Source organism: Bufo bufo, chromosome 1 (assembly GCF_905171765.1).
Source record: "Bufo bufo chromosome 1, aBufBuf1.1, whole genome shotgun sequence".
NCBI classification, from domain to species: Eukaryota; Metazoa; Chordata; class Amphibia; order Anura; family Bufonidae; genus Bufo; species Bufo bufo.
Window position 1 is genome coordinate 722339908 of NC_053389.1, and position 27240 is coordinate 722367147.

Here is a 27240-nt window from a genome sequence, read left to right on the forward strand (position 1 = left end):
TCTCAGGCACTGCAGATATGTATGGGGACAAAGGCCGTCATATAGACAGCGATGGACTGGCCATCGGGAGTACCGGGAGAATCCCGGTGGGCCGATCGAATTATGGGCCGGCCAGGGCCGCCATCAGGGGGGTAAAGCTCCAGTAACAGCAGGCAGTGTGGGGGCGGCGCTCACTCACTGACGTCACACGCCTGCTCCTCCCACTAGGCGGCGCAGGCGCGTGACGTCAGTGAGTGAGCGCTGCCGCCCGCACTTGTTACTGGAGGCTGGAGGCGGGAGCTGAATGTAAGGTAGTAAAGAGATGAGCGCTGTGTTAAAATTAAAGTTACTGTCTGCAGCCTGCAGCCAGGATACCGATTTATTAATGTATACTACTGTGAGTGGCGGGGAGGGGGATCTATGGATGACGGCACTGTTATAGGGAGGGGGATCCGTGGATGGCAGGCACTGTTATGGGGGGGGGTCTGTCATGTGGATGACACTTATGGGGGGGGGGTCTGTGGATGAGACTTATGGGGGGGATCTGTGGATGGCACCATTATGGAGGGGGATCTGTGGATGACACTGTTATGGAGGGGATCTGTGGATGACACTGTTATGGGGGGATCTGTGGATGACACTATTATGGGGGGATCTGTGGATGACTGTTATGGGGGGGATCTGTGGAAAAATAAAGTGGGCCGGTCTGGCTGAAGTCCAGGGCCACTTTATTGTCCCAGTCCATTCCTGCATATAGATGTCACACAGCTTTTATCACATAACTTAACTTCTATCACAATGCGGCTCCAGGCGAAAGAAGTGGGATGACTTCAATGAACTTGCACAAATTTTGCGCCACCTATCAGTAATTCTGGATGTTGTGGTGGAATATGAAAGCTGTGGTCTAGATTTGACTCTATTCTTTTTTCTCTTATTTTAGCATTGGCTGGAGTTTACTAAAGGGATTGCCAAACAAATGAGAGGTAACGTAGAATGCACTTGATGGTCAATTTGTGTGTGTATGTGCCTGGTACATTGTAGAAAGCATTCATTGCTGTCTTACTATATTTTATTTATTATACTCCCTTGTATTATACTCGCTGACATATTCTACATGATCACAATCTAAGTTCTTTGGAGTGTGGGGGAAGCACAGACAAATATGGGGAGAACATACAAACTCCATGCAGACCTTGTTGTTTGCCCAAATATTGGTGCTGTGAAGTCCAGGACCCCAGAGGAGGGCAGCTACATGGGATGGGAGGTCCGAGCAGGAGAGCTCGTTTAGGTCTCCTGCCCACAACCCTGTCTGTTCTGGGGTCCATGTGTATCCCATATTTTTTCCTGGGCCCATTGGTCACAAAACAGACAAGAATAGAACATGTTCTATAACTTGCTGCACGGCCACATCCGTGTGCTGTCAGCATTTTCTTCCGACCCCATAGGAATGAATGGTTCCGTATTTGATCCACAAAAAATGATGATCGGATGCGTACTGAAAATACGGTCGTGTGCATAAGGCCTTACACTGAGCTCTCTGACAGCCCTTAATTATCTCTGAATTATGACGTGAGCTTTAAATTCATGTTAGAAGCAGGAAAAATGGGCATCAGCTGTTCTGTAGTAGATCCAGCTCTGGAGCTACAGCTTTGTCCAGAGTACAGAGCTGGTTACTGCAGCAATGCTCCACTTCCACTTACCAACTCCGACCACTACAACAATGGATGGAGCTGTGTAGTTCTGGCATCTTCTTCCATGCTAGAGCTACTGCAGAAGAGCTGATTGATAGGGGTGTGGTGTCTGACCCCTGACAATCACATATTGATGGCCTATCCTGAGGATAGGCCATCAATATAAATAGACCGATAAACCCCTTGAAAGACCAAATTGTGATGGCTAGATGACCGAGTCTGAGCATCAGTAAAATTGCAGGTCCTTTACGTATTCCTGGTATGCAGTAGTTAGTACCTATCAAAAATGTTTCATGTAAGGTGGGAAGCACAGGTTTTCCCATCTGGTGCCACAGAACAGCTCTTATAGAGCACAAATTGCTGCCAAAATTTACCATTGGGTATGATAGAAAGGTGTCAATACAGAATGCATCTCAGCTTGATGCATATGGGGCTGAGGAGCTGCAGGTCAGAGTGTCCATGCTGGACTCTGTCCATAGCCCCAAGCACCTACAATGGGCAGGTGAGCATCACAATGCCGTCTGGTCTGATGAATCATATTTACTTTTACCTCATCGGGATGTCTGTGTGCTTGTGCGTTACTTACCTGGGGAAGAGATGAGACTAGGATGCACTATTGGAAGAAGGGAGGCCGGTGGAGACGCTCGAGACAATGTTCTGCTGTAAAAAACGTTGGCTCCTGGGATTCATGTGGATGTCACGTTGACACGTACCACCTACCTAAACAGCTCTTCATGGAAATGGTATTCACTAATGGCAGTGACCTCTTTCAGCAGGATAATGTATCATGTCACACTGCAAAACTGATTTGGCCTCCAAATTCCCCAGATCAGAATTCCAATTGAGCATCTGATGAGTCAGATCCATAGAGACCCCACCTCACAACTTACTGTTGGATCTGTTGCTATCATTTCAGTGACAAATAACAAAGGACCCCTTTAGATGTTTGTGGAGTCCCTGCTCTAGGGCTGTTTTGGTGGCATGAAGGGAACCGACCTATTAGTTAGGTAGACAGCTGGTTTTACTGTAGATGTACAGTCAGGTCCATAAATATTGGGACATCGACACAATTGTAACATTTTTGGCTCTATACACCACCACAATGGATTTGAAATTATATGAACAAGATGTGCTTTAACTGCAGACTGTCAGCTTTAATTTGAGGGTATTTACATCCAAATCAGGTGAACAGTGTAGGAATTACAACAGTTTGCATATGTGCCTCCCACTTGTTAAGGAACCAAAAGTAATGGGACAATTGGCTTCTCAGCTGTTCCATGGCCAGGTGTGTGTTATTCCCTCATTATCCCAATTACAATGAGCAGATAAAAGGTCCAGAGTTCATTTCAAGTGTGCTATTTGCATTTGGAATCTGTTGCTGTCAACTCTCAAGATGAGATCCAAAGAGCTGTCACTATCAGTGAGGCAAGCCATCATTAGGCTGAAAAAACAAAACAAACCTATCAAAGAGATATCAAAAACATTAGACGTGGCCAAAACAACTGTTTGGAACATTCTTAAAAAGAAGGAACGCATCGGTGAGCTCAGCAACACCAAAAGACCCGGAAGACCACGGAAAACCACTGTGGTGGATGACCGAAGAATTATTTACCTGGTGAAGAAAACACCCTTCACAACAGTTGGCCAGATCAAGAACACTCTCTAGGACAGACATCTCAAACTCCGGCTCTCCAGCTGTTGTAAAACTACAACTCCCACAATGCCCTGCTGTAGGCTGATACCTGTAGGCTGTCCGGGCATGCTGGGAGTTGTAGTTTTGCAACAACTGGAGGGCCGGAGTTTGAGATGCCTGCTCTAGGAGGTAGGTGTATGTGTGTCAAAGTCAACAATCAAGAGAAGACTTCACCAGAGTGAATACAGAGGGTTTACCACAAGATGTAAACCATTGGTGAGCCTCAAAAACAGGAAGACCAGATTAGAGTTTGCCAAACGACATCTAAAAAAGCCTTCACAGTTCGGGAACAACATCCTATGGACAGATGAGACCAAGATCAACTTGTACTAGAGTGATGGGAAGAGAAGAGTATGGAGAAGGAAAGGAACTGCTCATGATCCTAAGCATACCACCTCATCAGTGAAGCATGGTGGTGGTAGTGTCATGGCGTGGGCATGTATGGCTCCCAATGGAACTGGTTCTCTTGTATGTATTGATGATGTGACTGCTGACAAAAGCAGCAGGATGAATTCTGAAGTGTTTCGGGCAATATTATCTGCTCATATTCAGCCAAATGCTTCAGAACTCATTGGATGGCGCTTCACAGTGCAGATGGACAATGACCCAAAACATACTGCAGAAGCATTATTCTGTCCCGTTACTTTTGGTTCCTTAACAAGTGGGAGGCACATATGCAAACTGTTGTAATTCCTACACCGTTCACCTGATTTGGATGTAAATACCCTTAAAGCTGTCAGTCTGCAGTTAAAGCACATCTTGCTCGTTTCATTTCAAATCCATTGTGGTGGTGTATAGAGCCAAAAATTTTAGAATTGTGTCGATGTCCCAATATTTATGGACCTGACTGTAATATATGAAGCTAGAACTGGATGCTAGAGCATTGGGGATGAATGAAGAGATATGTGGAGTCTTGTTCACATTGAGAACCCGTCGCATATGGCTGCTCTTCTGTTGCTGTTTTAGCTTGAATGTGTATTTGTATAGATCTGCAGCAGATGGAAAATATAATTGTTGGACGCGATAGTCAGGTTGTATTACTAACCTCCTTATGTTCATTTCATGACCATCTCCAGCTCGCTCTCCCTTAATCCTCTGCTTTCGGGTGAAGTTCTATCCTCCAGATCCAGCAGCTCTGAAGGAAGAAATTACCAGGTGAGTGACATGATTACTTTCATTATCCAGTCAGATAATAGTGCAGATTTTTTAGACTTTCCAGGCTGTGACCTTCCTGGATGTATGACTCTGGTTCTTTCCTGCCGTCCAAAGCTGTTGTTTCTGAATGAACGCTGTATACATGTATAGCAGTGGGAGTGGGCTCCTGTGAAGAAACAGAGCAACAACGTCTGATCTATTATATTAGAAAACCTTCTCACAGTCCTTCATCCTAGTATATTATTGAAAATGTCTACACGTTAAAGAGTCACTCAATTTTCACATAATTTAATTTAATTTAATAGAGAATGGTGTAAATAGCAAATTTCTAAATCACTTCATTTAAAAAATCTGCCTGCATCCACCTCCTGAAAAAAAAGCTGTAAAGTCATGGCCACTAGGTCTCACTTCCACCTAATTTGCAACCCACTGCCTGATGTCAGGCAAGATCCATCCCTGGTAACAGAGACTCAGAAGACGGCTGAGAGGAAATGGTGGCGTGTACAAGGTAGCTGAGCCCCGAGCCTGATAGAGACACTGCCTATACACAGCTTTTGAAGAGCAGAGTGAAGAGAAGTGTCTGTGTGTCTGTCTGATCTCTCCCTGCTTATCAGCTTTCTGAACTGCCTAGAAGAAAACAAACATAGTGGGAAGTGATGTCACTACAGTACAGAACTGGCAGATTCCATAGAAGGTTGACACCCACAGCTTGTGAGAGAAATGTATCTAGCTGTGCAAGTGAAATGGAATAATATGGCTGAGGAAGACATTAGGGAAGCCCTAAAAAGACATATTACTTAACAATTATGATTATACAATGAAGCACAGCTGTTATGCAGACTTTTTTGAAAACTCAGGTACTCTTTAAAGCTTTGTTCTAGCTACTGGAAAAGTGTTTTTAATGTAGTTAAAAATAAATACATTAAATTTTTTTATAACCCAAGCCCTCAGGACAGAAGTAACGTCAATGATATCTCAAATTCCTATCCCTAATAATTTTCTGCCTCCCCTCATCAGTCTGATTCCTTCTAGTTATCATACATATTAGCTTCCCAAAACCATAAACTGATTTAGGCTACTTTCACACTAGCATTGTTAGAATCCGGCAGGCAGTTCCGGCAACGGAAATCCGTATGCAAACGGATATATTTGTTTTCCGGACCCGGTAGACTTATTCATTGAAATACCGGATCCGTCTTTCCGGTATCATCCGGAATAACGGATCCGGTATAAAATTTTGGCAAAGCTACAACGAACTGCGCATGCACAGACCGGAAAACCGGATCTGGTGATGCGCAATTTCCGGAACACTTGGTACCGGATCCGGCATTAATACATTTCAATGTAGCTAGGTGCGGTATTTTATCCGGTCAAATGCCGTAGAAGGGACGGAACAGAAGACATCCTGATGCATACTGAACGGATTGCTTTCCATTCAGAATGTCTTGGGACAAAACATAAGCGTATTTTTCCGGTATTGAGACCCTTTACCGGATTTCAATACCAGAAAAGAACAACACTAGTGTGAAAGTACCCTAAGGCCTCTTTCACACGGGCGTCACGGATTTTGTCCAGATGCGTTGCGAGTGCATTGCGGCAAACCCGCGCGAGTAGGCACGCAATTTCAGTCAGTTTTGTCTGCGATTGCATTCAATTGTTCATTTTTTTCCGCACGAGTGCAATGCGTTTTGCACGCGCGTGATAAAAAACTGAATGTGGTACCGAGAGGTTTGGGTTAGGTGTTCTGTTGATTTTATTATTTTCCCTTCTAACATGGTTATAAGGGAAAATAATAGCATTCCTAATACAGAATGCTAACTACAATGTCCATTGAGGGGTTAAAAAAAAATTAGATTAAACTCACCTCATCCACTTGATCGCGCAGCCGGCATCGTCTTCTTTCTTCTTCCTGCAGGACCTGCAAAAGGACCTTCGATGACGTAATCGCGCTCACCACGTGGTGAGCGCGATGACGTCAGCGCAGGTCCTTTTGCAGGTCCTGCAGGAAGAAGAAAGAAGACGATACTGGTGGCAAGATCAAGTGGATGAGGTGAGTTTATTTTTATTTTTTAACCCCTCAATGGACATTGTAGTTAGCATTCTGTATTAAGAATGCTATTAATTTCCCTTATAACCATGTTAGAAGGGAAAATAATACAATGAATTGACTTTAATGGGGTCCGGGGTTGCTCATCCCTATTTACTAACATCATCTCCTAGCAACCAAGCGTGAAAATCGCACCGCATCCGCACTTGCATATGGATGCTTGCGATTTTCACGCACCCCCATTCATCTCTATGGCGCCTGCGTTGCGTGAAAAACGCAGAATATAGAACATGCTGCGATTTTCACGCAACGCACAAGGATTTGCTCATCTGCACAGGATTTACCTCCGCACCGGGAATATGATTGTTCTATAAATCTTATTCCCTGAGCTAAGTTGCCCAAATCTAGTATGTATAACCTTTCTGGACCCAAAAGAACGGCTATGAGAGAGTATATTACTGAGAGTTTGGGTAAGACCTTCCAAATCTCCAGTGGCAGCAGGGTTTTTATTTGTTCAAAAAAAAGACGGAACTCTTAGGCCATGTCTGGATTTCCATGAGCTCAATCGGATTACTGTCCGTGATCCTTACCCCCTTCCTTTGATTCCTGATTTGTTTAACCAGATTGTTGATACCAAGGTGTTCTCCAAGTTGGACTTAAAGAGGACTTTTCACTAGTGTACAAACTAAAAACGAACTATATCTGTGGGCAGAGCAGCACCCAGGGGTCCCCGTGCACTTACTAGTATGTCTGGGCGCCGCTCCGTTCGCCCGGTATAGGCTCCGGTGTCTGCAGCTCCGTCTGTTGTACTGGACTGATTTTTTTGTATGAGGCGTGTCCCTTGCTGCAGCGCTGGCCAATCGCAGCGCACAGCTCATAGCCTGGCCAGATTCTGGAAGGCGTTCTGTACTCGGCTGGGGGTACAATTGTCTTTTTCTTCTGCTTTTCATCCTCAGACGAATGGACAGACGGAGTGCACTAATCAGAGTCTGGAGACTTACTTAAGATGTTTTGTCTCTGAGAACCAGGAGGAATGGTCCTCGTTTTTTGTCTTTGGCAGAGTTTGCCATAAACAATCGTAGACAGGAGTCCACTGGTAAATCGCCATTTATTGGGGCATATGGGTTTCACCCGCAATTTGGCACATTCTCTGGTTCAGATACTTCCGGTATTCCTGAGGAGGAACGTTTTTCGTCATCATTGTCTTCTATACGGCAGAAAATTCTAAATAAGTATAAACGTGTGGCTGACAGGAAACGTATGAATGGTCCGGACCTAAGTGTGGGTGATTTTGTGTGGCTGTCCACAAGAAATATTAAGTTAAAGGTTCCTTCTTGGAAGTCGGGTCCAAGGTATATTGGTCCATATAAGATCACTGCCATTATTAATCCTGTAGCTTTTCGTCTTGAACTTCCTCAGGATCTGAAAATTCATAATGTGTTTCACAAATCTTTGTTGAAGAGATATGTTGAATCTTTGGAGTCATCCCCCTTGCCTCCCGCTCCTGTCATGGTGGACGGCAGTTTAGTAATCCAGATCGCCAAGATTATTGACTCTCGAGTTCTCCATAGATCTCGTCAGTATCTTGTTCACCGGAAGGATTATGGACCAGAGGAAAGGATGTGGGTACCGGCATCTAACGTGAATGCCAATAATTTGGTGAAAGCCTTTCACAGGTCTCATCCGGATAAGGTTGGTCCTGGGTGCCCGGAGGTCACCCGTAGAAGGGGGGGGTATTGTCACGGGCGTTCCCGCGGTTTGATCTGACATGTTTTCCGTTTGGATCAAATGATGTCTGTGTTGTTTCTGGTGCTTGCCACACCTTCTTTCCCCAGGTGTGGCTATTAGGGTCATTTAACCTTCTCTATTTATTGTTGTTTCTCCCACTATGCTATGCGGTTTATAGCTTCAGTTTGAGTTGTGGATAGGTGGTATGTGGATCTCGGCTGAGTTCCTGGTGCTGCCATAGCCACTTGAAGTTAAGTGTTTTCTTTCCCTTTTGTATTTTGTTTGGGTTATTTTGTGTGTTGCATTTCCCTGTCATTTGTATTAAGGCCTGAGGGAGACTCCTGTTCGTCCTTCCTTTTGGAGGAACAGGTTGTCTCAGTCCTGACATTAGTACCAGGGTCCTATATGGTGAGTTAGGACACTAGGTAGTCTGGTATATGAACTCACCTACCTCTGGGGTCTGTCTATACTGGTAGTTATACCTGCGCGTCCCTTCCACATGTGCCACGTGCAAGACTGTAGTGCGAACGCTCCAACAAACTGGTACACAAACTCTATCTACAATTGAAACAAGGCACCGACACGCGCCATTTGTAGAAGGAAATAGGCAGTATACACCCAGCTGCACTTAAACTAGGGTGACACAGACTTGATAAAGGGGTCGTCGAGACCCCGAAATGCGTTGTCTCGTAATAAACTTTGTTGTATCCTGCATCGGGTTGTGGTAATGAGCCTTACGATCGTCTATTAGCTGGATCACTCCACCGTGACAAGCTGAGATACGTTTTCAAATTTTTACCCGAGTGGCGACCTGGCCTTCGCTCCAAGGGTTTCCTGACGCATCTGGCAGCACCAACCTGTTACCTACAAATCTCACAGCCTACCTTCAATACGGTTGCACCTGATTTCGGTGCAACCAAAAACAGGTGAGTTTATTTTATCCACCTGTTTTTGAAGGAAGCTGCTGTATCTTGACTTATTTTCCCTATGAGCGCCTCTCTCACCCTGTGGCCGTAACCTTACTATACTGGTAGTTAGTTAGGACTTTAATTAGGGTTTTGCTAGGAGGTGTTCATCTCCTTTCCCTAGTTTCCAGGCCTTATTCCCTCACCCCTTTCCCTCCTATGTTCGGTGTGGTGTTTCCCTCCTACACCCGAACGTGAAAAATAAGTGTTTATGACCTCGTAGTAATTTAGAGATAGGGGCACAAAGTGAAAGTAGGATGCACACAGCTGGAAAAACAGTTAACCCTTAGTAACAGAACAGCTCACTATTTTTAATAAAGACCAATTAAAAAAAAAATTTTTTGCCCCAAATGAGAAAAAATGCAATCATAAAAAAAAAAATTGTCCCCAAAGGTGTACATAGCATTTAAACTGTACATGCTGAAATGATCAGCTATGGTGTGCACAAGCCAAGAGAAAAAAACAATCATGCATTTCTGCACCAGCGCCAGCCTGTGGTACTATTCTGGGTCCACGAGTTATTCCAGGAGTGTTTCGTCGGTGGGATAACGCTGCTGTAATGTGCTGAATTGTACCTCTCTCATAGGGAGCTGTCATACGGAATCCTGCTCTGCATCTGCGACTTCCTTAGACTTGAGCCTCTGCCATGTATCAATTCACTTGTGTCTTAATCTTTCCATCTTGTATCTCACTAACCAACAAATCCTTTCCTCGTTACGATGGTGTCTCCTTACCCTCTGGGATGTTTCTACAGTCTGCCAAACACATGAAAGTGATATAATCTCTAAAAAGGTGTTCACTGCATGTAAACCACACGGCCGGGTGGAATTGTTCTACAAATGTTACTCCTGACTCCGGGCAAGTGCCAGAAGATTGTTCAGTCGGACTGAAGTTCTAAATTAAAAATGAATGTCCAGTTTGGAGCCACATACCTGGTTATATTAGGGATGTGTCTAACTAACAAACCTCTAATGTAATGTCATTGTTGGAATTATGCCCTTTACAAGTGGGAATGTGCCAGTAATAATCCTGCAGGGTCGTCAGCAAACCACAGCAGTAGTGCATGCACTGACAGCATACGGACGTCCATGACTTGCAGACTGAAATAATGTGCAATTACAATTTTTACAGGTGAAACATGTTAAATAAACGTGTTTCTCTTGTAAAAAGAAACGCAACTGCATCAGCAAGACAAAGGCAAAACCATCTGCATTTTTGGTTGTGATTTTTTTGTTGCGGTTTTAATTGCACCCAACTATGTCGTCTGAATATACCCTAATAACAGCTAAAGGGCAGTGCTGGAGAATATAAAGAATATTACAATGCTTCCTGTTTACCAGATTTATAACATGGCTTGCTACAGTATGCAGGCTTTAAGGGTTTAAAGGGGGTTTCCAGGCTCCTGATATTGATGACAGATCCTCAGGATAGGTCATATATATCTGATTGGTGAAGGTCTGACACCTCGCACCCCCTTGATCAGCTGATCGCTGCAGCCTCTGGTGCTGGAGCAGGTGCTGTGAATGGAGCAGGAAGCACAGCTCCGCTCACAGTGTAGTGTTTGTGCTGGGTTACATTCACTTCAATGGGATCTGAGCACGGATACCCTGCACGGCCACTACACTGTGAACGGAGCTGTGCTTCCTATTCCGTGCACCAGAGGCTGCAGGGGTCAGCTGATCGGTGGAGATGTGGGGTGTCGGACCCCCAACGACCTGAGGATAGGTCATCAATATCAGGAGCCTGGTTAACCTATTTCAAGTGTCTCCAAACAAGAGCTGCAAACTGCAGTGTGCCAATGCTTAGTTAAAAATCTGCGTATGATTTGGTATGTTTTCCATGTTGATGTAAGTGACTGATCTTTACAGGTATCTGGTCTTCTTACAAGTAAAGAGGGATTTATACCATGGCCGACTGCTTTGTAAGACCTCTGACGCTGCTTTGCTGGCAGCCTACATATTACAGGGTATGTCCTCTTGATGTTGAGTTATTCCTGCTGCTTCTGATAATACCCCATGTGTCTGTATGGCTCTGTTCGCACCAGCTCCATGATTTCTATTTTTACATATGATAGATCCAGTATGATCAGTTATATTTGACAGGTGCTATTTTTTGATCCATCGATTTATAATAGTTTCTATCATGATTTTTTTTAAGCAAAGTACATTTTTGCTGTGCAAAGACGGTGGCCTAATTAACACTTTTTTGGCCTCTTTGGGGTTAATGGAACCCCATCGACACGCATAGCATGTACATCAGGAGCTTTTCCTGGTGTATACACTACGCGAGCATCATAAATACACAATCTGACCATCAGAGACAACGGAAGCCTGGCGGAAGGGAACTAAAGCAAGTGTGAACAGAGCCTTACTTATAGGCCTCTTTCACATGGCCGTTTTTTTTTTTCCGTTTTGCGGGCCGTTTTTTGTGGTCCGTATACGGTCCGTATACGGAACCATTGATTTCAATGGTTCCGCAAAAAAAACGGAATGTACTCCGTATGCATTCCGTTTCCGTATTTCCGTTTTTCCGTTCCGTTTTAACATAGAACATGTCCTATATTTGGCCGCAAATCACGTTCCGTGGCTCCATTAAAGTCTATGGGTCCGCAAAAAAACGGAATGCATACGGAAGTGCATCCGTATGTCTTCCGTATCCGTTCCGTTTTTTGCAGATCCATCTATTGAAAATGTTATGCCCAGCCCAATTTTTTCTATGAAATTACTGTATACTGTATTTGCCATACGGAAAAACGGAACGGAAACACAACGGAAACAAAAAACGGAACAACGGATCCGTTTAAAACGGACCGCAAAACACTGAAAAAGACATACTGTCGTGTGAAAGAGGCCTAAGGCTCCATTCACACGTCCGCAAAATGTGTCCGCATCCTTTCTGCAATTTTGCGGAAAGGGTGCGGACCCATTCATTCTCTATGGGGACGGAATGTGCTGTCCGCATCCACATTTGCGGATCCGCACTTCCGCATCCGTGCTTCCGTTTCCGCAAAAAAATAGAACATGTCCTATTCTTGTCCGCAATTGCGGACAAGAACAGGCATATTCTATTATGTCGGCAATGTGCGGTCCGCAAAATGCGGAACGCACATTGCCGCTTTCCGTGTTTTGCAGATCCGTGACTCCGTGTATCCGCAAAACACATTGCGGACGTGTGAATGGAGCCTTACTCTGTTAAATTCCCTGACCTGACCTTCTGTTTCGGTAGCATTTTGAGCTGTGAACCATCAGTTTTAGATGCCGAGTAATTGTGCATGCTGGGAGTTGTCGTTTTAGGCCTCTTTCACATGGGCGTTGCGGGAAAATGTGCGGGTGCGTTACGGGAACACCCGCGATTTTTCAGCGCGAGTGCAAAACATTGTAATGTTTTTTGCACTCGCGTGAGAAGAATCGCGCATGTTTGGTACCCAAACCCGAACTTCTTCACAGAAGTTCGGGCTTGGGTTAGGTGTTCTGTAGATTGTATTATTTCCCCTTATAACATAGTTATAAGGGAAAATAATAGCATTCTGAATAAGGAATGCTTAGTAAAAATCACTGGAGGGGTTAAAAATAAAATAAAAAATAATTTAACTCACCTTAGTCCGCTTGATCGTGATGCCCGGCATCTCCTTCTGTCTCCTTTACTGAACAGGACCTGTGGTGAGCATTCATTACAGGTCAAGGACCTGTGGTGACGTCACTCCGGTCATCACATGATCCATCATCATGGTAAAAGATCAAAAAAACGCTTTTTTACTATGCATTCTGTATTCAGAATGCTATTATTTTCCCTTATAACCATGTTATAAGGGAAAATAATAATGATCGGGTCTCCATCCCGATCGTCTCCTAGCAACCGTGCGTGAAAATCGCACCGCATCCGCACTTGCTTGCGGATGCTTGCGATTTTCACGCAACCCCATTCACTTCTATGGGGTTTGCGTTGCGTGAAAAACGCAGAATATAGAGCATGCTACGATTTTCACACAACGCTCAAGTGATGCGTGAAAATCACAGCTCATGTGAACAGCCCCATAGAAATGAATGGGTCAGGATTCAGTTCGGGTGCAATGCGTTCAACTAACGCATCGCATCCGCGCGGAATACTCGCCCGTGTGAAAGGGGCCTTATAGCAGCTGGAGTGCCAAAGGTTGATGATCCCCATTTTAGATTGTTGTCTCTAGAAATAGTTTTGCTGTCATTAATGCTATGTCCCTCTAACAGCTGAAATTGGGGATTATGACCCTGGGAAACATCCAGAGGGTTATAGTTCCAAGTTCCAGTTCCTCCCTAAACACTCAGAAAAGCTGGAAAGACGGATTGCTGAGATTCACCGGAATGAGCTCAGGTGAGGAGACTGTCGTGCAGTTTAGTGAGCGGATTATGAATAGATGGAAAAGTAATAATAATAATTTTTGTTAAACCTAATAAATGTTTTGGCTCCAAAAAAAACTTACATTGAGTGTTAGCATTGTGACGTTTTGGCCGCTTTCAGAAGAGCGAGTGTCACACTCCGGACTCGCAGCACAGCACCCGTCCTAAACTTTCAGCACTGCCAGGGTCGCATAGCATTATATCGATTTATGATGCTATGTAACCCTTAGGCCTCTTGCACACGAACATGTGCGCCCCGTGGCAGGCCGTAATGCACGAGCACAGTCCGTGGGGCAGCCGCAGCGGATCACGGACACATTCACTTTAATGGGTCCGCGATCCGGCCGTTCCGCAAAAAGATAGGACATGTTCTATCTTTTTGCGGAACGGAAGTATGGGACGAAACCCCACGGAAGCACTCCGTAGTGCTTCCGTAGGGTTCCGTTCCGTGCTTCCTTTACACACCATTACGCACTATCTTCATTCAGCAGGACCTGGGCCTTAGAGGTCTGGAATGTATTGGATAACACTGACATAATACCCAAAGTTCAGGACGGGTGCTGCACTTTGAGTCCGGAGCGTGACACTCGCTCATCTAAAAGCGGCCTAAGTCTCAAACAGGGTTTGTCTGGTTTAGATGAAAACATTTTATACCCTTTCAGGAAATCCTGACTTAGTATTGGACATCATGTATTAGCCGGAGCAGACAGCGACCACAAACAGCAGCTCTCTCTTTCTCACTTTGGATGCCATGGGATGTACAGTCAGGTCCATAAATATTGGGACATCAACACAATTCTAAATTTTTTGGCTCTATACACCACCACAATGAATTTGAAATGAAACAAACAAGATGTGCTTTGACTGCAGACTGTCAGCTTTAATTTGAGGGTATTTACATCCAAATCAGGTGAACGGTGTAGGAATTACATCAGTTTGCATATGTGCCTCCCGCTTGTTAAGGGATCAAAACTAATGGGACAATCGGCTTCTCGGCTGTTCCATGGTCAGGTGTGTGTTATTCCCTCATTATCCCAATTACAATGAGCAGATAAAAGGTCCAGAGTTCATTTCAAGTGTGCTATTTGCATTTGGAATCTGTTGCTGTCAGCTCTCAAGATGAGATCCAAAGAGCTGTCACTATCAGTAAAGCAAACCATCAGTAGGCTGAAAAAACACAACAAACCCATCAGAGAGATAGCAAAAACATTAGGTGTGGCCAAAACAACTGTTTGGAATATTCTTAAAAAGAAGGAACGCACCGGTGAGCTCAGCAACACCAAAATACCCGGAGGACCACGGAAAACAACTGTGGTGGATAACCGAAGAATTATTTCCCTGGTGAAGAAAACACCCTTTACAACAGTTGTCCATATCAAGAACACTCTCCAGGAGGTAGGTGTATGTGTGTCAAAGTCAATAATCAAGAGAAGACTTCACCGGAGTGAATACAGAGGGTTCACAACAAGATGTAAACCATTGGTGAGCCTCAAAAACAGGAAGGCCAGATTAGAGTTTGCCAAACGACATCTAAAAAAGCCTTCACAGTTCTGGAACAACATCCTATGGACAGATGAGACCAAGATCAACTTGTACCAGAGTGATGGAAAGAGAAGAGTATGGAGAAGGAAAGGAACTGCTCATGATCCTAAGCATACCACCTCATCAGTGAAGCATGGTGGTGGTAGTGTCATGGCGTGGGCATGTATGGCTGCCAATGGAACTGGTGTTTTGGGCAATATTATCTGCTCATATTCAGCCAAATGCTTCAGTACTCATTGGACGGCGCTTCACAGTGCAGATGGACAATGACCCAAAGCATACTGCAAAAGCAACCAAAGAGTTTTTTAAGGGAAAGAAGTGGAATGTTATGCAATGGCCAAGTCAATCACCTGACCTGAATCTGATTCAGCATGCATTTCACTTGCTGAAGACAAAACTGAAGGGAAAATGCCCCAAAAACAAGCAGGAACTGAAGACAGTTGCAGTAGAGGCCTGGCAGAGCATCACCAGGGATAAAACTCAGCGTCTGGTGATGTCTATGCATTCCAGACTTCAGGCTGTAATTAACTGCAAAGGATTTGCAACCAAGTATTAAAAAGTCAAAGTTTGATTTATGATTATTATTATGTCCCATTACTTTTGGTCCCTTAACAAGTGGGAGGCACATATGCAAACTGTTGTAATTTCTGCACCGTTCATCTGATTTGGATGTAAATACCCTAAAATTAAAGCTGACAGTCTGCAGTTAAAGCACATATTGTTTGTTTCATTTCAAATACATTGTAGTGGTGTATAGAGCCAAAAATGTTAGAATTGTGTCGATGTCCTGTGGACAGTCCACAAAGGAATTTTGCTTCATTTTCCCTGTGGTAGCACAGCAGGGGATTTGAACACTTCTTGCTTGATCCTCTGCAAATTACAGCTGACCACACGTCCCATTAGCATGACACCCAGGGGCGGACTGGGAACTTAAAGTGGCCCCGGAATAAATATGAAAAGTGGCCCCGTTTTGTAGTTTGGTCCAAATTAATGGAAGGCAAAGCCAGCAATATCATATTTTGCCACATTATACCACCCCAACAGAGCCAAATAACACAGTCCATCACAAATTACTCCCAGCAGCACAAAATGCATCCCCAAAACCTACCACTGGCCAGCCCCCTGGGAAATTTCCCTGTAAGGTGTATGGCCAATCCGCCCCTGATGACACCTGTCGCTTATTTTTGCGGGATTCTTCTAAAAAAAAGCACGTGTGAGACCTCATGTTCCCCTGTGTTTCCTATGATCTCACATCACTGACATCCAATTAAGATTTGCTGTTTGATGTGGACAGTGATGTGGGTTGTGAACTGGAATCCAGATAATTTACTGATAAGTACCCTAAATTAACAGGAAACACAGATAGGAGCACTGTTGTTGGCTTTGACTTTTTTATGACAAATTATAGAAGGCTCAGAGGAGATCTTGTATTAAAAGAATTCCTTCATATGATTAATACATTCTTAAAAGTGTTGACGGGGAGCCGGGACGTATCTATAGAGGGTCCTGAAGAAGCAGTTGCCTCCCGGCCGGTCTTCGTTCTCGGGGCTCCTCTGCCCCATACGAAGATGCCAGTAGTAATGCTATATAATAGATGAGGAGTCCTGTTATAGATTTTGCCTTAGGTCCCAAGAGCTTCGAGCTATGCCTCTGATGGGGGGATTCTCTTTTAACACATAAAATGCCAGTTTATTTGTGTACGTAAAGACGTTCTTCAGCACACACCCTTTCATAGGTGCTCTTGATTTCCCTTGTAGTGGCCTGTCGCCTGCACAAGCAGAGCTAAGTTTTCTGAGGAAAGCTCAGACTCTGGAGACGTACGGAGTGGATCCTCATCCGTGTAAGGTACCTCATACCCCACTTATTGTCACCGTGCAGCCCTCGCCTTCCTCTCTCTGGCCTCCTCCTTTTCTTTCCCTGTCCTTTCTATTCTCTGTCTCCCTTTCTTTCAGGATGTCTCTGGGAACTCTGCATTTTTGGCATTTACTCCTTTCGGCTTTATCGTGTTGCAGGGAAATAAGAGGGTTCACTTTATAAAATGGTGAGTTAAGAAGAGCACTGTCTCCACCTGTGTTATTTCTTGCTCCCTGTTTCTTCTGACACTGGAGGGTGAGTTATCCACATAGAGCACTATACTGAAAAGAGTAAAATGCACTGTTTCATTCATACGAGACAATTTCATTGCGCGGTATGGCAGTGAATATGCTGGAGCACAAGGCTGTCAGATGACGGCCATCAAATAGGATGCTGTGGAGACCAAAGTGAGATGTCCTTTTTGACCACCTACAGTAAAGACCAAAAGTTTGGACACATCTTCTTATTCAAAGAGTTTTCTTTATTTTCATGACTATGAAAATTGTAGATTCACACTGAAGGCATCAAAACTATGAATTAACACATATGGAATTATATACATAACAAACAAGTGTGAAACAACTGAAAATATGTCATATTCTAGGTTCTTCAAAGTAGCCACCTTTTGCTTTGATTACTGCTTTGCACACTCTTGGCATTATCTTGCTGAGCTTCAAGAGGTAGTCCCCTAAAATGGTTTTCACTTCACAGGTGTGCCCTGTCAGGTTTAATAAGTGGGATTTCTTGCCTTATAAATGGGGTTGGGACCATCAGTGGCATTGAGGAGAAGTCAGGTGGATACACAGCTGATAGTCCTACTGAATAGACTGTTGGAATTTGTATTATGGCAAGAAAAAAGCAGCTAAGTAAAGAAAAACAAGTGGCCATCATTACTTTAAGAAATTAAGGTCAGTCAGTCAGCCGAAAAATTGTGAAAACTTTGAAAGTAAGGGCTATTTGACCATGAAGGAGAGTGATGGGGTGCTGCGCCAGATGACCTGGCCTCCACAGTCACCGGACCTGAACCCAATCGAGATGGTTTGGGGTGAGCTGGACCGCAGAGTGAAGGCAAAAGGGCCAACAAGTGCTAAGCATCTCTGGGAACTCCTTCAAGACTGTTGGAAGACCATTTCAGGGGACTACCTCTTGAAGCTCATTAAGAGAATGCCAAGAGTGTGCAAAGCAGTAATCAAAGCAAAAGGTGGCTACTTTGAAGAACCTAGAATATTACATATTTTCAGTTGTTTCACACTTGTTTGTTATGTATATAATTCCACATGTGTTAATTCATAGTTTTGATGCCTTCAGTGTGAATCTACAATTTTCATAGTCATGAAAATAAAGAAAACTCTTTGAATGAGAAGGTGTGTCCAAACATTTGGTCTGTACTGTATGTATTTGATGATAGGAAATAGGTATATTGGCTGCAGTGGATAATTACACATCACTGTGTCCTTCATATTTGCTTCATATTTTTTATACATGTGTATAAATTGCAGCCTTCCTTACTTTCAAGACTTCTCCCTATACTGTATCCTGTGGCTATAATATCATCTAGCTTTGGAAACACAGCATCTCTGAGGCTGCAGACATACAATAATCACCAGGTGACATTTGGGTGATTCAAGAGAGTGCCTATTAAAATGGCACCAAATAAGTGTTCTAGTCTATCTAGAAATATGTAGGGAGATAATAAATTGGGATATATAGAGCAATATAGTGATAAACCCTGTTACTTAACAATTTTCTCCCCTCCACATCAACAGAATACCTTCAGCAGATGACAGCAGCCTCCTCTTTCTTTCCATTCACAGAATAACAGCATTTGAAGTGATGATGCTGCAGGGGATTTTCTTTAGCTAAGCCTGCCGCCCCCTAATAGCGATGTTACATGCGCTTCTAATAGGAACGATATCGCACCTAAAATGGTTCTCGGGGAATTAAGAAAATTAAAATACTTAAATATTACTGTATTATAAATATATTTCCAAATACCTTTCATCAGTTATAATAGCTCGTTTTGTCTGGGAAGCAATCACTAGGAGAAATAAAATGGCCGCTGTCCTATTAGTCCACACAAAACCTGTCCTAATCACACAGGAGGAGAAGAAGTTACTTCACAACACTGAGGTAAAGAGCTGCCTCATCCTCCTCTCTGCTCTGCTTGTCAGGGATTATGATCCTGAATACAGCTGATAAGATCTTTAGCTGAATCTCTGCGGGAATGGAGTCCATGAGGAGACATGAAGTACAAAGAGGACGGACAGGATAGGCTGTGGTAATGGAGACTGCATACAGGTGCTGCTTCTCATTAGTCACATCCCCAACTTCCTCTCTGTACTACATGTCTCTTCATGAACTCCATTCCTACAGAGATTCAGCTGAAGATCTTATAATCTGTATTCAGGGTTATAATCCATGATAAGCAGAGCAGAGAGGAGGATGAGGCAGCTCTTTACCTCAGTGTTGTGAAGTAACTTGTCCTTCATTGTGATTAGGACAGGCTTTGTGTGGACTAATAGGAAGACGGCCATTTTATTTTCCCTGATGATTGCTCCCCAGGCAAAGCAAGCCACTATAACTAATTAAATGGATTTGGGAATTTACTTATAATAAAGTAATATTTAAGTATTTTTATTTTTTTCATTCCCAGAGAACCTCTTTAGCGTAAATGGATTGCCTGATGCTGATTCCCAACTTACCAAAAGCTGGCAGTTATTTCTCAATGGTTTGTTATTGATCAAGACCTTTTAGTAGGATCTTTGTGATGCTTGCAGTTCAGCAGTGTTATTTCTCAGTACATTAGCCAACACATCTTCTAATTAGGTCAGATGTGCCTCTTAATAGTGAAGCATCAGTTTGTGATGGCTCAGAGCAGGGATGGAGGACATTATCCCAAAGGCACACAGTTTGAGTCTCGTCTTGTAGGCTGTTCTGTGTATTGTAATCATCTGTGTCTGTGTTCTCTACTATTTTGTATAGTCTCGTACTCGTTGTACTGTTTTGCAACCCAAGTAAGGGCTCATGCACACAACAGTATTTTGCGTTCAGTATACTGGCCATTTTTTGAGTTCAGTATGCGGAACATATACTGAACCATTCATTTCAATGGTTCAGCAAAAATACTCAAGTGTCTCCGTGTGCATTCCATTTCAGTATTTCCGTATTTCCGTACCGTGAAAAGATAGAACATGTCCTATTCTTGTCCGCAAATCACGGTGCTTGGCTCCATTCAAGTCAATGGGTCCGCAAAAAAAACTGAACACATACGGAAATGCATCCGTATGTCTTCCGTATCCGTTCCGTTTTTGCTGAACCATCTATTGAAAATGTTATGCCCAGCCCAATTTTTTCTATGTAATTACTGTATACTGTATATGGCATACGGAAAAACGGAAAGGAAACGGAAACAAAAAACGGAACAACGGATCTGTAAAAAACGGACCGCAAAACACTGAAAAAGCCATACTGTCGTGTGCATGAGCCCTAAAGCTGAGTCTGTTCTCAGAACATTGATGTATTTTTCTGTATCTTAATACAATGTAAGGACCTGTTCTCATCTCATTTACTGTACATGCACCCCTAAAGCAGGGCTGTGGAGTCAGCCAAAAGTCCTGACCTGACTTCTGTAGTTTATCACACCGACTCGGGCTCCTTCATAAATGGGCAATAATTAGTAATAACAAAGGAAAAAAAGAGCCAGTGGCTCACCGTTTGTTTCTGATATGGAATTGAGGTGCACTATTATTAGACTTGTCCCAGTCTAACAGATGCACTAGGAAACATTTAATATAGTAGGCACACCCAAATCTGGATAAAATGATCAGAGTCACAATTAGTGATGGACGAACATCGGCCGGGACGATTCGCAAATGCGAGTTCGCGATCAAAATTTTGCGTTTGCGGCGGGCCCCATTTACTTTAATGGCAGGCGAACCTGAAAAACCTTCAGGTCATATTTGCAGCTAGCAAACACTTACACAAATAGTCCCACAACATGGACAGTGATATACCAGAGGGGGATCATTGGCAAAAATTCCCACAAAAAATATGTATTTTAATCAGGGGCCATTTTTATGAATCTTAAAGGGAAACTCTCAAAAATGTGCCCTGCTGGAGCCTAGAAAATTGTTATTTTCTATTGGTTTGATGTATACAAATGTGCAGCACTCCACGTTTTTTTTTATCCTGCAGAGTCCATTAAAAAAATTCATACGTTAACGTAATTTTTTTTTCTACCATGGAACTGTATGGTGAACAGACGCCACTGTACGGCATCAGTCTGAGGCATCTGTTAACGCATAGCTTTTTGGTATGCATTAAATGGATGGCAAAATTAGGATGTGAACCCAGCCCTAGTGTCAGAATAAGCACCAGTACACAGCGAAGCAGCGTGGCGGAGAGGGGAGGCTGCCATGTACTGACAGAGCGCTAACTGGTCCTTGTGGTCAGGGATGAGGACTGTGTTTCCCAAGGATCATTTTCTACTGGGAAATCCAGGGCACAGTATAATACACTAGAATCTATATAATATAAAGATATTAGCCCTACCCCCGAATGATAATACAATTAGGTGATCATTTATTATATAGAAATACGTTAGGCGTATTTCTGACACAGATTGTGGCGCAAAGGTCCTTAGCACCGCAATCTGCATATTTTTCCCACTCATGGCAGGTCTAAAAGAGGATGGCGTGGGCAGGGAAAGGGATACATTTATGGCCATCCAGTTATTGGATACCACCGTCATACATTGACCAAATAACACCTCTGTACAGTGACTGGATAACACCGCCATACCGCGAGCGGATAAAAGGGTATAAGAGGGCACAGTACAGGGAATGACTAGGGGCACTGCACAGGGTGTGGTAAGAGGGCACAATGCAGGGTATAATGGGGCACAGTATGGGGTGAGGGGCACAGTACAGGGTGTGGTAAGAGAGCACAATGCAGGGTATAAAAGGGCACAGTACGGGGTGGGGGGCACAGTTACATGACCCTGTGACATTAAAAGGTCCTTATGGTGAATGCAGTTTATACACCACCATAATGAGAGGCAGAGGAGTGAGACAAGGGTGTGATTATGTGGCTAGAGATAAAATATTTAACTGTCGGCCAATACAGGCCCCAAACATTAGGCAATAGGCATTCACCTGACAGCAAAGAACTTTGGATTCTGTGGCTGGAGGTACATTAGGCGGTCACAGGATAAATATGTAACTGTCGGCCAGTACAGGCCCCAAAAATTAGGCATTCACCTGACATAAAAGCCCTTTGCTGTATATACTTAAGGCAAGGACCATTCTTTGTTCTTGATGGTGGCGGATATGTGTGGGCTGGCATGAGAAGATTCAATTACATGTGGTCATCACAGGTGTTGAATTCCTCTGAGATCCATGCCTCATTCATTTTTTTAAATGTGAGGTAGTCCACACTGTTGTGAGCTAGGTGATTGCGCTTATCGGTCACGATCCCCCCTGCTGCGCTGAACGTCCTTTTAGACACTCGACGAGGGTCAAGCCAAGAGTTCCATGGCAAATTGTGCAAGCTCTGGCCACAGGTCAAGCCTGCACACCCAGTAGTCAAGGGGTTCCTTGCTTCTTCGATGTAGTCGGATGCCTGTCGGTCTAGGCGTTCCCTGAGGCTGGATCCGGAGGGCGGCTGTCGATGGGTTGGCTGCAAGAATGATCTCATATCCGAAGTGACCAACACATCTTCAAACTGCTCTCTTCTTGCAGGCGCGGTAGGATTGGGACCCGCATCTGTTTCGCTGTGCGTGGAAATTCCTCTGCCATTGCCCGCAACAGCAGAATGCAGCATCTCTCGCAGCAAGGCCTGGAAATGCTGCATTCTGACATCCCTGTGTGATGCTGGTAGCATGTCTGCCATTTTGTGTTTGTACCAGGGGTCTAAGTACGTTGCCACCCAGTACAGGTCCTTGACCTGTATGTTTTTTATACAGGGGATCCCTCTTCAAACACTGGAGCATGAAGGCCCCCATTTGCACTAAACTGGAAGCGGTGGAGCGCCCTGGCTCCTGCTCATCACCCAGGAGAATGTCGTCCTCGGTCTCCTCCCCCCAGTCACGGACAACACCAGGGATCCCCGAAAAGTTTAAAGCCTGCCCTTCTTGCTGCTCCTCCTCCCCCCAGCCACCATCCTTCTCTGACTCCTCTTCAGACTCCTGCTGACTTGTCTCAGATAAAGTAGCCCGCCCTGGGAATTCATTCAGCATTGCGATTTCCTCATCTTCCTGCTCCTTGACGGCTTGATCAATGACACGACGCAATGCACGCTCCAGAAAGAAGGCGTAAGGTATGATATCACTGATGGCGCCCTGGCTGCGACTGACCAGTTTGGTGATCTCATCAAATGGCATCAGAAGTCTGCATGCGTCACGCATGAGCAGCCACTGGCGCGGTGAAAAGAAACCAAGCTCCCCAGAACCTGTCCTGCCGCAGAGTTCGTACAGGTAGTCGTTAACGGCACGTTTCTGCTGGAGCAGCCTATACAAGCATATACAAGGTGGAGTTCCAGCACGTCGGGCAGTCACAAATCAGACGTCTGACGGGCAGGTGGTGTCACCGCTAAACGTCAGCAAGGCGAGCCATGGCCGTGTAAGATCTTCTAAAATGGCCAGAGATTTTTCTGGCCTGCCGCAAGACGGACCCCGGTGTATTTGGCAACGAATCGCTGCACGACTAAGTTCAGGACGTGTGCCATGCACGGCACGTGTGTCATTTTGCCCTGTTTCAGCGCGCTCAGCAGATTGGCACCGTTGTCGCACACCACTTTACCAACTGTCAAATTGAGCGGGGTTAGCCACTGATTGGCCTGTGACTGCAGAGCTGAAAGGAGTGCAGGAGCGGTGTGGCTCTTGGCTTCCAGGCACAACAGCCGCAGCACAGCATGGCAATGTCTCATCTGGCATGTCGAATAGGTTCTGGGGAGCTTGGGGGGTGCAGCGGAAGAGGCGGTAGCAGTGGAAAAGGAGGAGTCAGCCGAGGAGGAGACGGAGGATGGAGTAGGAGGAGGAGAAGAAGAGTCCGGCCTGCATGCAATCTGTGGCGGTAACACTAAATCCACACGGGTGCCACGGGTAACATGCTTGACGGCCGTCAGTAGGTTCACCCAGTAGGCAGTAAAAGTTATGTACCTTCCCTGCCCGTGTTTGCTAGACAACGTGTCTGTGGTCAGATGTATCTTGGCACCGACACTGTGTGCCAGAGATACATTCACTTGCCGCTGAACGTGGCCATATAGCTCTGGAATGCCATTCTGGGAGAAATATTTCCTTCCGGGGACTTTCCATTGCAGTGTCCGATTGGCCACAAATTTTCTAAAGGCCTCCGAGTCCACCAGTTTATATGGCAGTAGTTGGCGGGCTAGCAGTTCCGACAAGCCAGCAGTCAGCCCTTGGGCAAGAGGGTTATCCTTTGTCATCAACTTTTTACGTTCGAGCATTTGGGCCACGGAAGCCTGCCTTCTGCCAGATGAACGCGATGATGGCACGGTGGAAGGTGGAGTGGATGACAAATGGGAGGAGAGAGGAGAAGTAGAAGAGGCAGGACGTGGAGCGCCAGGAGTGTGGCTTTGTGGGTTCTGACTGCATTGCTCCCACTGGGCTCGTTGATGGGAGGCCAGGTGCCTTTTTAAGGTGGTCGTCCCTAGGTGAGTGTTGGGCTTACCGCGACTGATGCGTTTACAGCACAGACTGCAGATGGAAACACTATTGTCAGCAGCTGACACGTTAAAAAAAGCCCACAATGCGGAGCCATGTGCCGGCGTCCTGGGAGCGCAAGATGTGACCGTGCATGGTGGATAGCTCGCTCCAGATACATTTGCAGTCTGCTTTTTGCCTCCTGTGCACTGCGATTTCTGCCTGCTTCTCCTCCCTATCTGCTGCTCCGTCTCTCCCTCTGAACTCCCCTCCTCTTCAGGGCACCCACGTGACATCCATCGACACGTCATCATCGTCACCTTCACCACCACTGACATTAGAGATCTCGGAGTAGGCAGCAACAGTGGGGACCACCCTCTTTAACATAGTAACATAGTAACATAGTTCATAAGGCCAAAAAAAAGACATTTGTCCATCCAGTTCGGCCTGTTATCCTAAAAGTTGATCCAGAGGAAGGCAAAAAGAACCCTGTGAGGTAGAAGCCAATTTTCCCCACTTTTGGGGAATGAAAAATTCCTTCCCAACTCCAATCAGGCAATCAGACTAACTCCCTGGATCAACGACCCCTCTCTAGTAGCTATAGCCTGTAATATTATTACGCTCCAGAAATACATCCAGGCCCCTCTTGAATTCCTTTATTGTACTCACCATCACCACCTCCTCGGGCAGAGAGTTCCATAGTCTCACTGCTCTTACCGTAAAGAATCCTCTTCTATGTTTGTGTACAAACCTTCTTTCCTCCAGACGAAGAGGATGTCCCCTCGTCACAGTCACAGACCGCTGGGTGGCGGCCGTTGCTACCTCCTCTTCCTCATCCGATGCCAAGAATGGCTGAGCATCGGTAAGGTCTGGGAATGGATGGGAAAATAATTCCTCTGACTCGAGTGGAGGGGCTATGGTGGTGATGGTGCTGGTGGTGTCTTTGGGGGTGCACACACCAGAGAGTGAGGAGGGTGCAGATACAGAGGATGAGGAGGGTGCAGAAGCGGAAGGCTGAGTGAGCCACTCAACGAACTCTGGTGCGCCCTTTGACATAATCACACGCACCTTCTCCAACTTCCCACTTAGTCCCCGGCCTGGTGCACCTGCCCGACCCTACTACCCCTGCGGAATGGCCTGCCTCTTCCTCTCCCTGTCATTTTCAAAATGACCCCGTGCCAAAGTCCCTAGAGAAGAGCAGTATTTGTGGAAGCTGATATATGGCAGGCCTCAATCAGGTGTTAGTTGAAGCAGGTATACCAAAACCCGCAATCTGTATTTTGTGGACGCAGGTATATGGAAAACCTCTATCACTATTTTGTGGAGGCTGGTATATGGCTGGACTCAATCAGTTGTTAGTTGAAGCTGGTATATCACCCTCAAGCAGTAATTTTGTGGACACAGGTATATGGAAAACCTCAATCACTATTTTGTGGAAGCTGATAGATTGCAGCCCTTAATCAGTATTTTCTGGAAGCATACAAATGCACTATAATATACTTTCTATGTCAGAAAGTATATTATATCACACCACTCTGTGTATCACACCTATCGGTAGCACAAAAGGACTTTTGTGGCCCTATTAGCTAGTGTTTGGTGTCCCTAAGTTTCTAACAGCCTGTCTCTGCTCCAAAATGCAACCTCTCCCTACACTGGCAAAACACATAATGTAAAATGGCTGCCAGATCGGGTTCTGTTATAGGGTTGGGGGTGTGTCCATGTGCTGAAACGTCTCAATTGGCTGTCCTGTCCCACCTGATGGATGTGTCATGGGTCAAAGTTTGGCGCAATGCAAAAGAGTATGGCACGTGCGGACATCGCCATATGTTCGCATGTTCGGCAGATCGCGAAAGCATCTGCCGAATGGCTATCAAATCGGTTCAATATAATGTACAAAGAACCATATACCAAAGCAGGGCCCTTGCTATTATAAAATACGTTTTATCCTAAAAATGATATAAAATCAGTTACTGGTGAGCTCATAGGATATTCAATCATAAAATAAACTCAAATATATGTCAGTTCAAATAAATCGCTCTGCAGAGTGTCTTACCACCTACCCCTGTGGTCCAGGCTATAAAAACAATAGATTTAGAGAAGGTGAGGTGCGAAATGCAGGTAAGGTATAATGATGCAGTAATCAGTGGGGCCGGAGTGTAGTGTAGTGTGTGTCTCTCTCTCTCTCTCTCTCTCACCAACGCACTCATAGAGGTCCTGAGGAAGAAGTTTGTTAACTTCGAAACGCGTCTGGCATAGTAGCCACGAAATAACCACTATCTAACCGCCATCCCCTAATACCAGTTTGATGCAATCAGTGAGGGTCTGCTACCTGTGCACGGTATTTACAAGTCAACCACGCTGATCAAAGCGCTTATACTATGTGGAACACGCTGAGAACGAACAGTCTATCTTTACATCAAGCGGCTAGACTACGTGAGTGCGTCGGTAAGAGAAAGACACTCCACTCCGGCCCCATGGATTACCTTACCTGCATTTCGCATCTGAATCTGCTCTCAATCTATTGTTTTTACAGCCTGGACTACAGAGGGAGGT

General features: G+C 44.9%; 1 protein-coding gene across 2 annotated transcripts in view; it reads left to right on the forward strand.

Annotated features, from left to right (window-relative positions):
* The window catches only part of FRMD5 (FERM domain containing 5), a 93093-nt gene that overhangs the window by 45169 nt on the left and 20684 nt on the right, over positions 1-27240 (forward strand). For both annotated transcript variants that reach the window (XM_040414369.1, XM_040414370.1), the window contains 6 exons: positions 920-962; positions 4440-4518; positions 11127-11224; positions 13482-13605; positions 16931-17018; positions 17126-17214. In XM_040414369.1, the coding sequence (XP_040270303.1) occupies positions 920-962; positions 4440-4518; positions 11127-11224; positions 13482-13605; positions 16931-17018; positions 17126-17214 (521 nt within the window). The remainder of the gene's footprint in view (positions 1-919; positions 963-4439; positions 4519-11126; positions 11225-13481; positions 13606-16930; positions 17019-17125; positions 17215-27240) is intronic.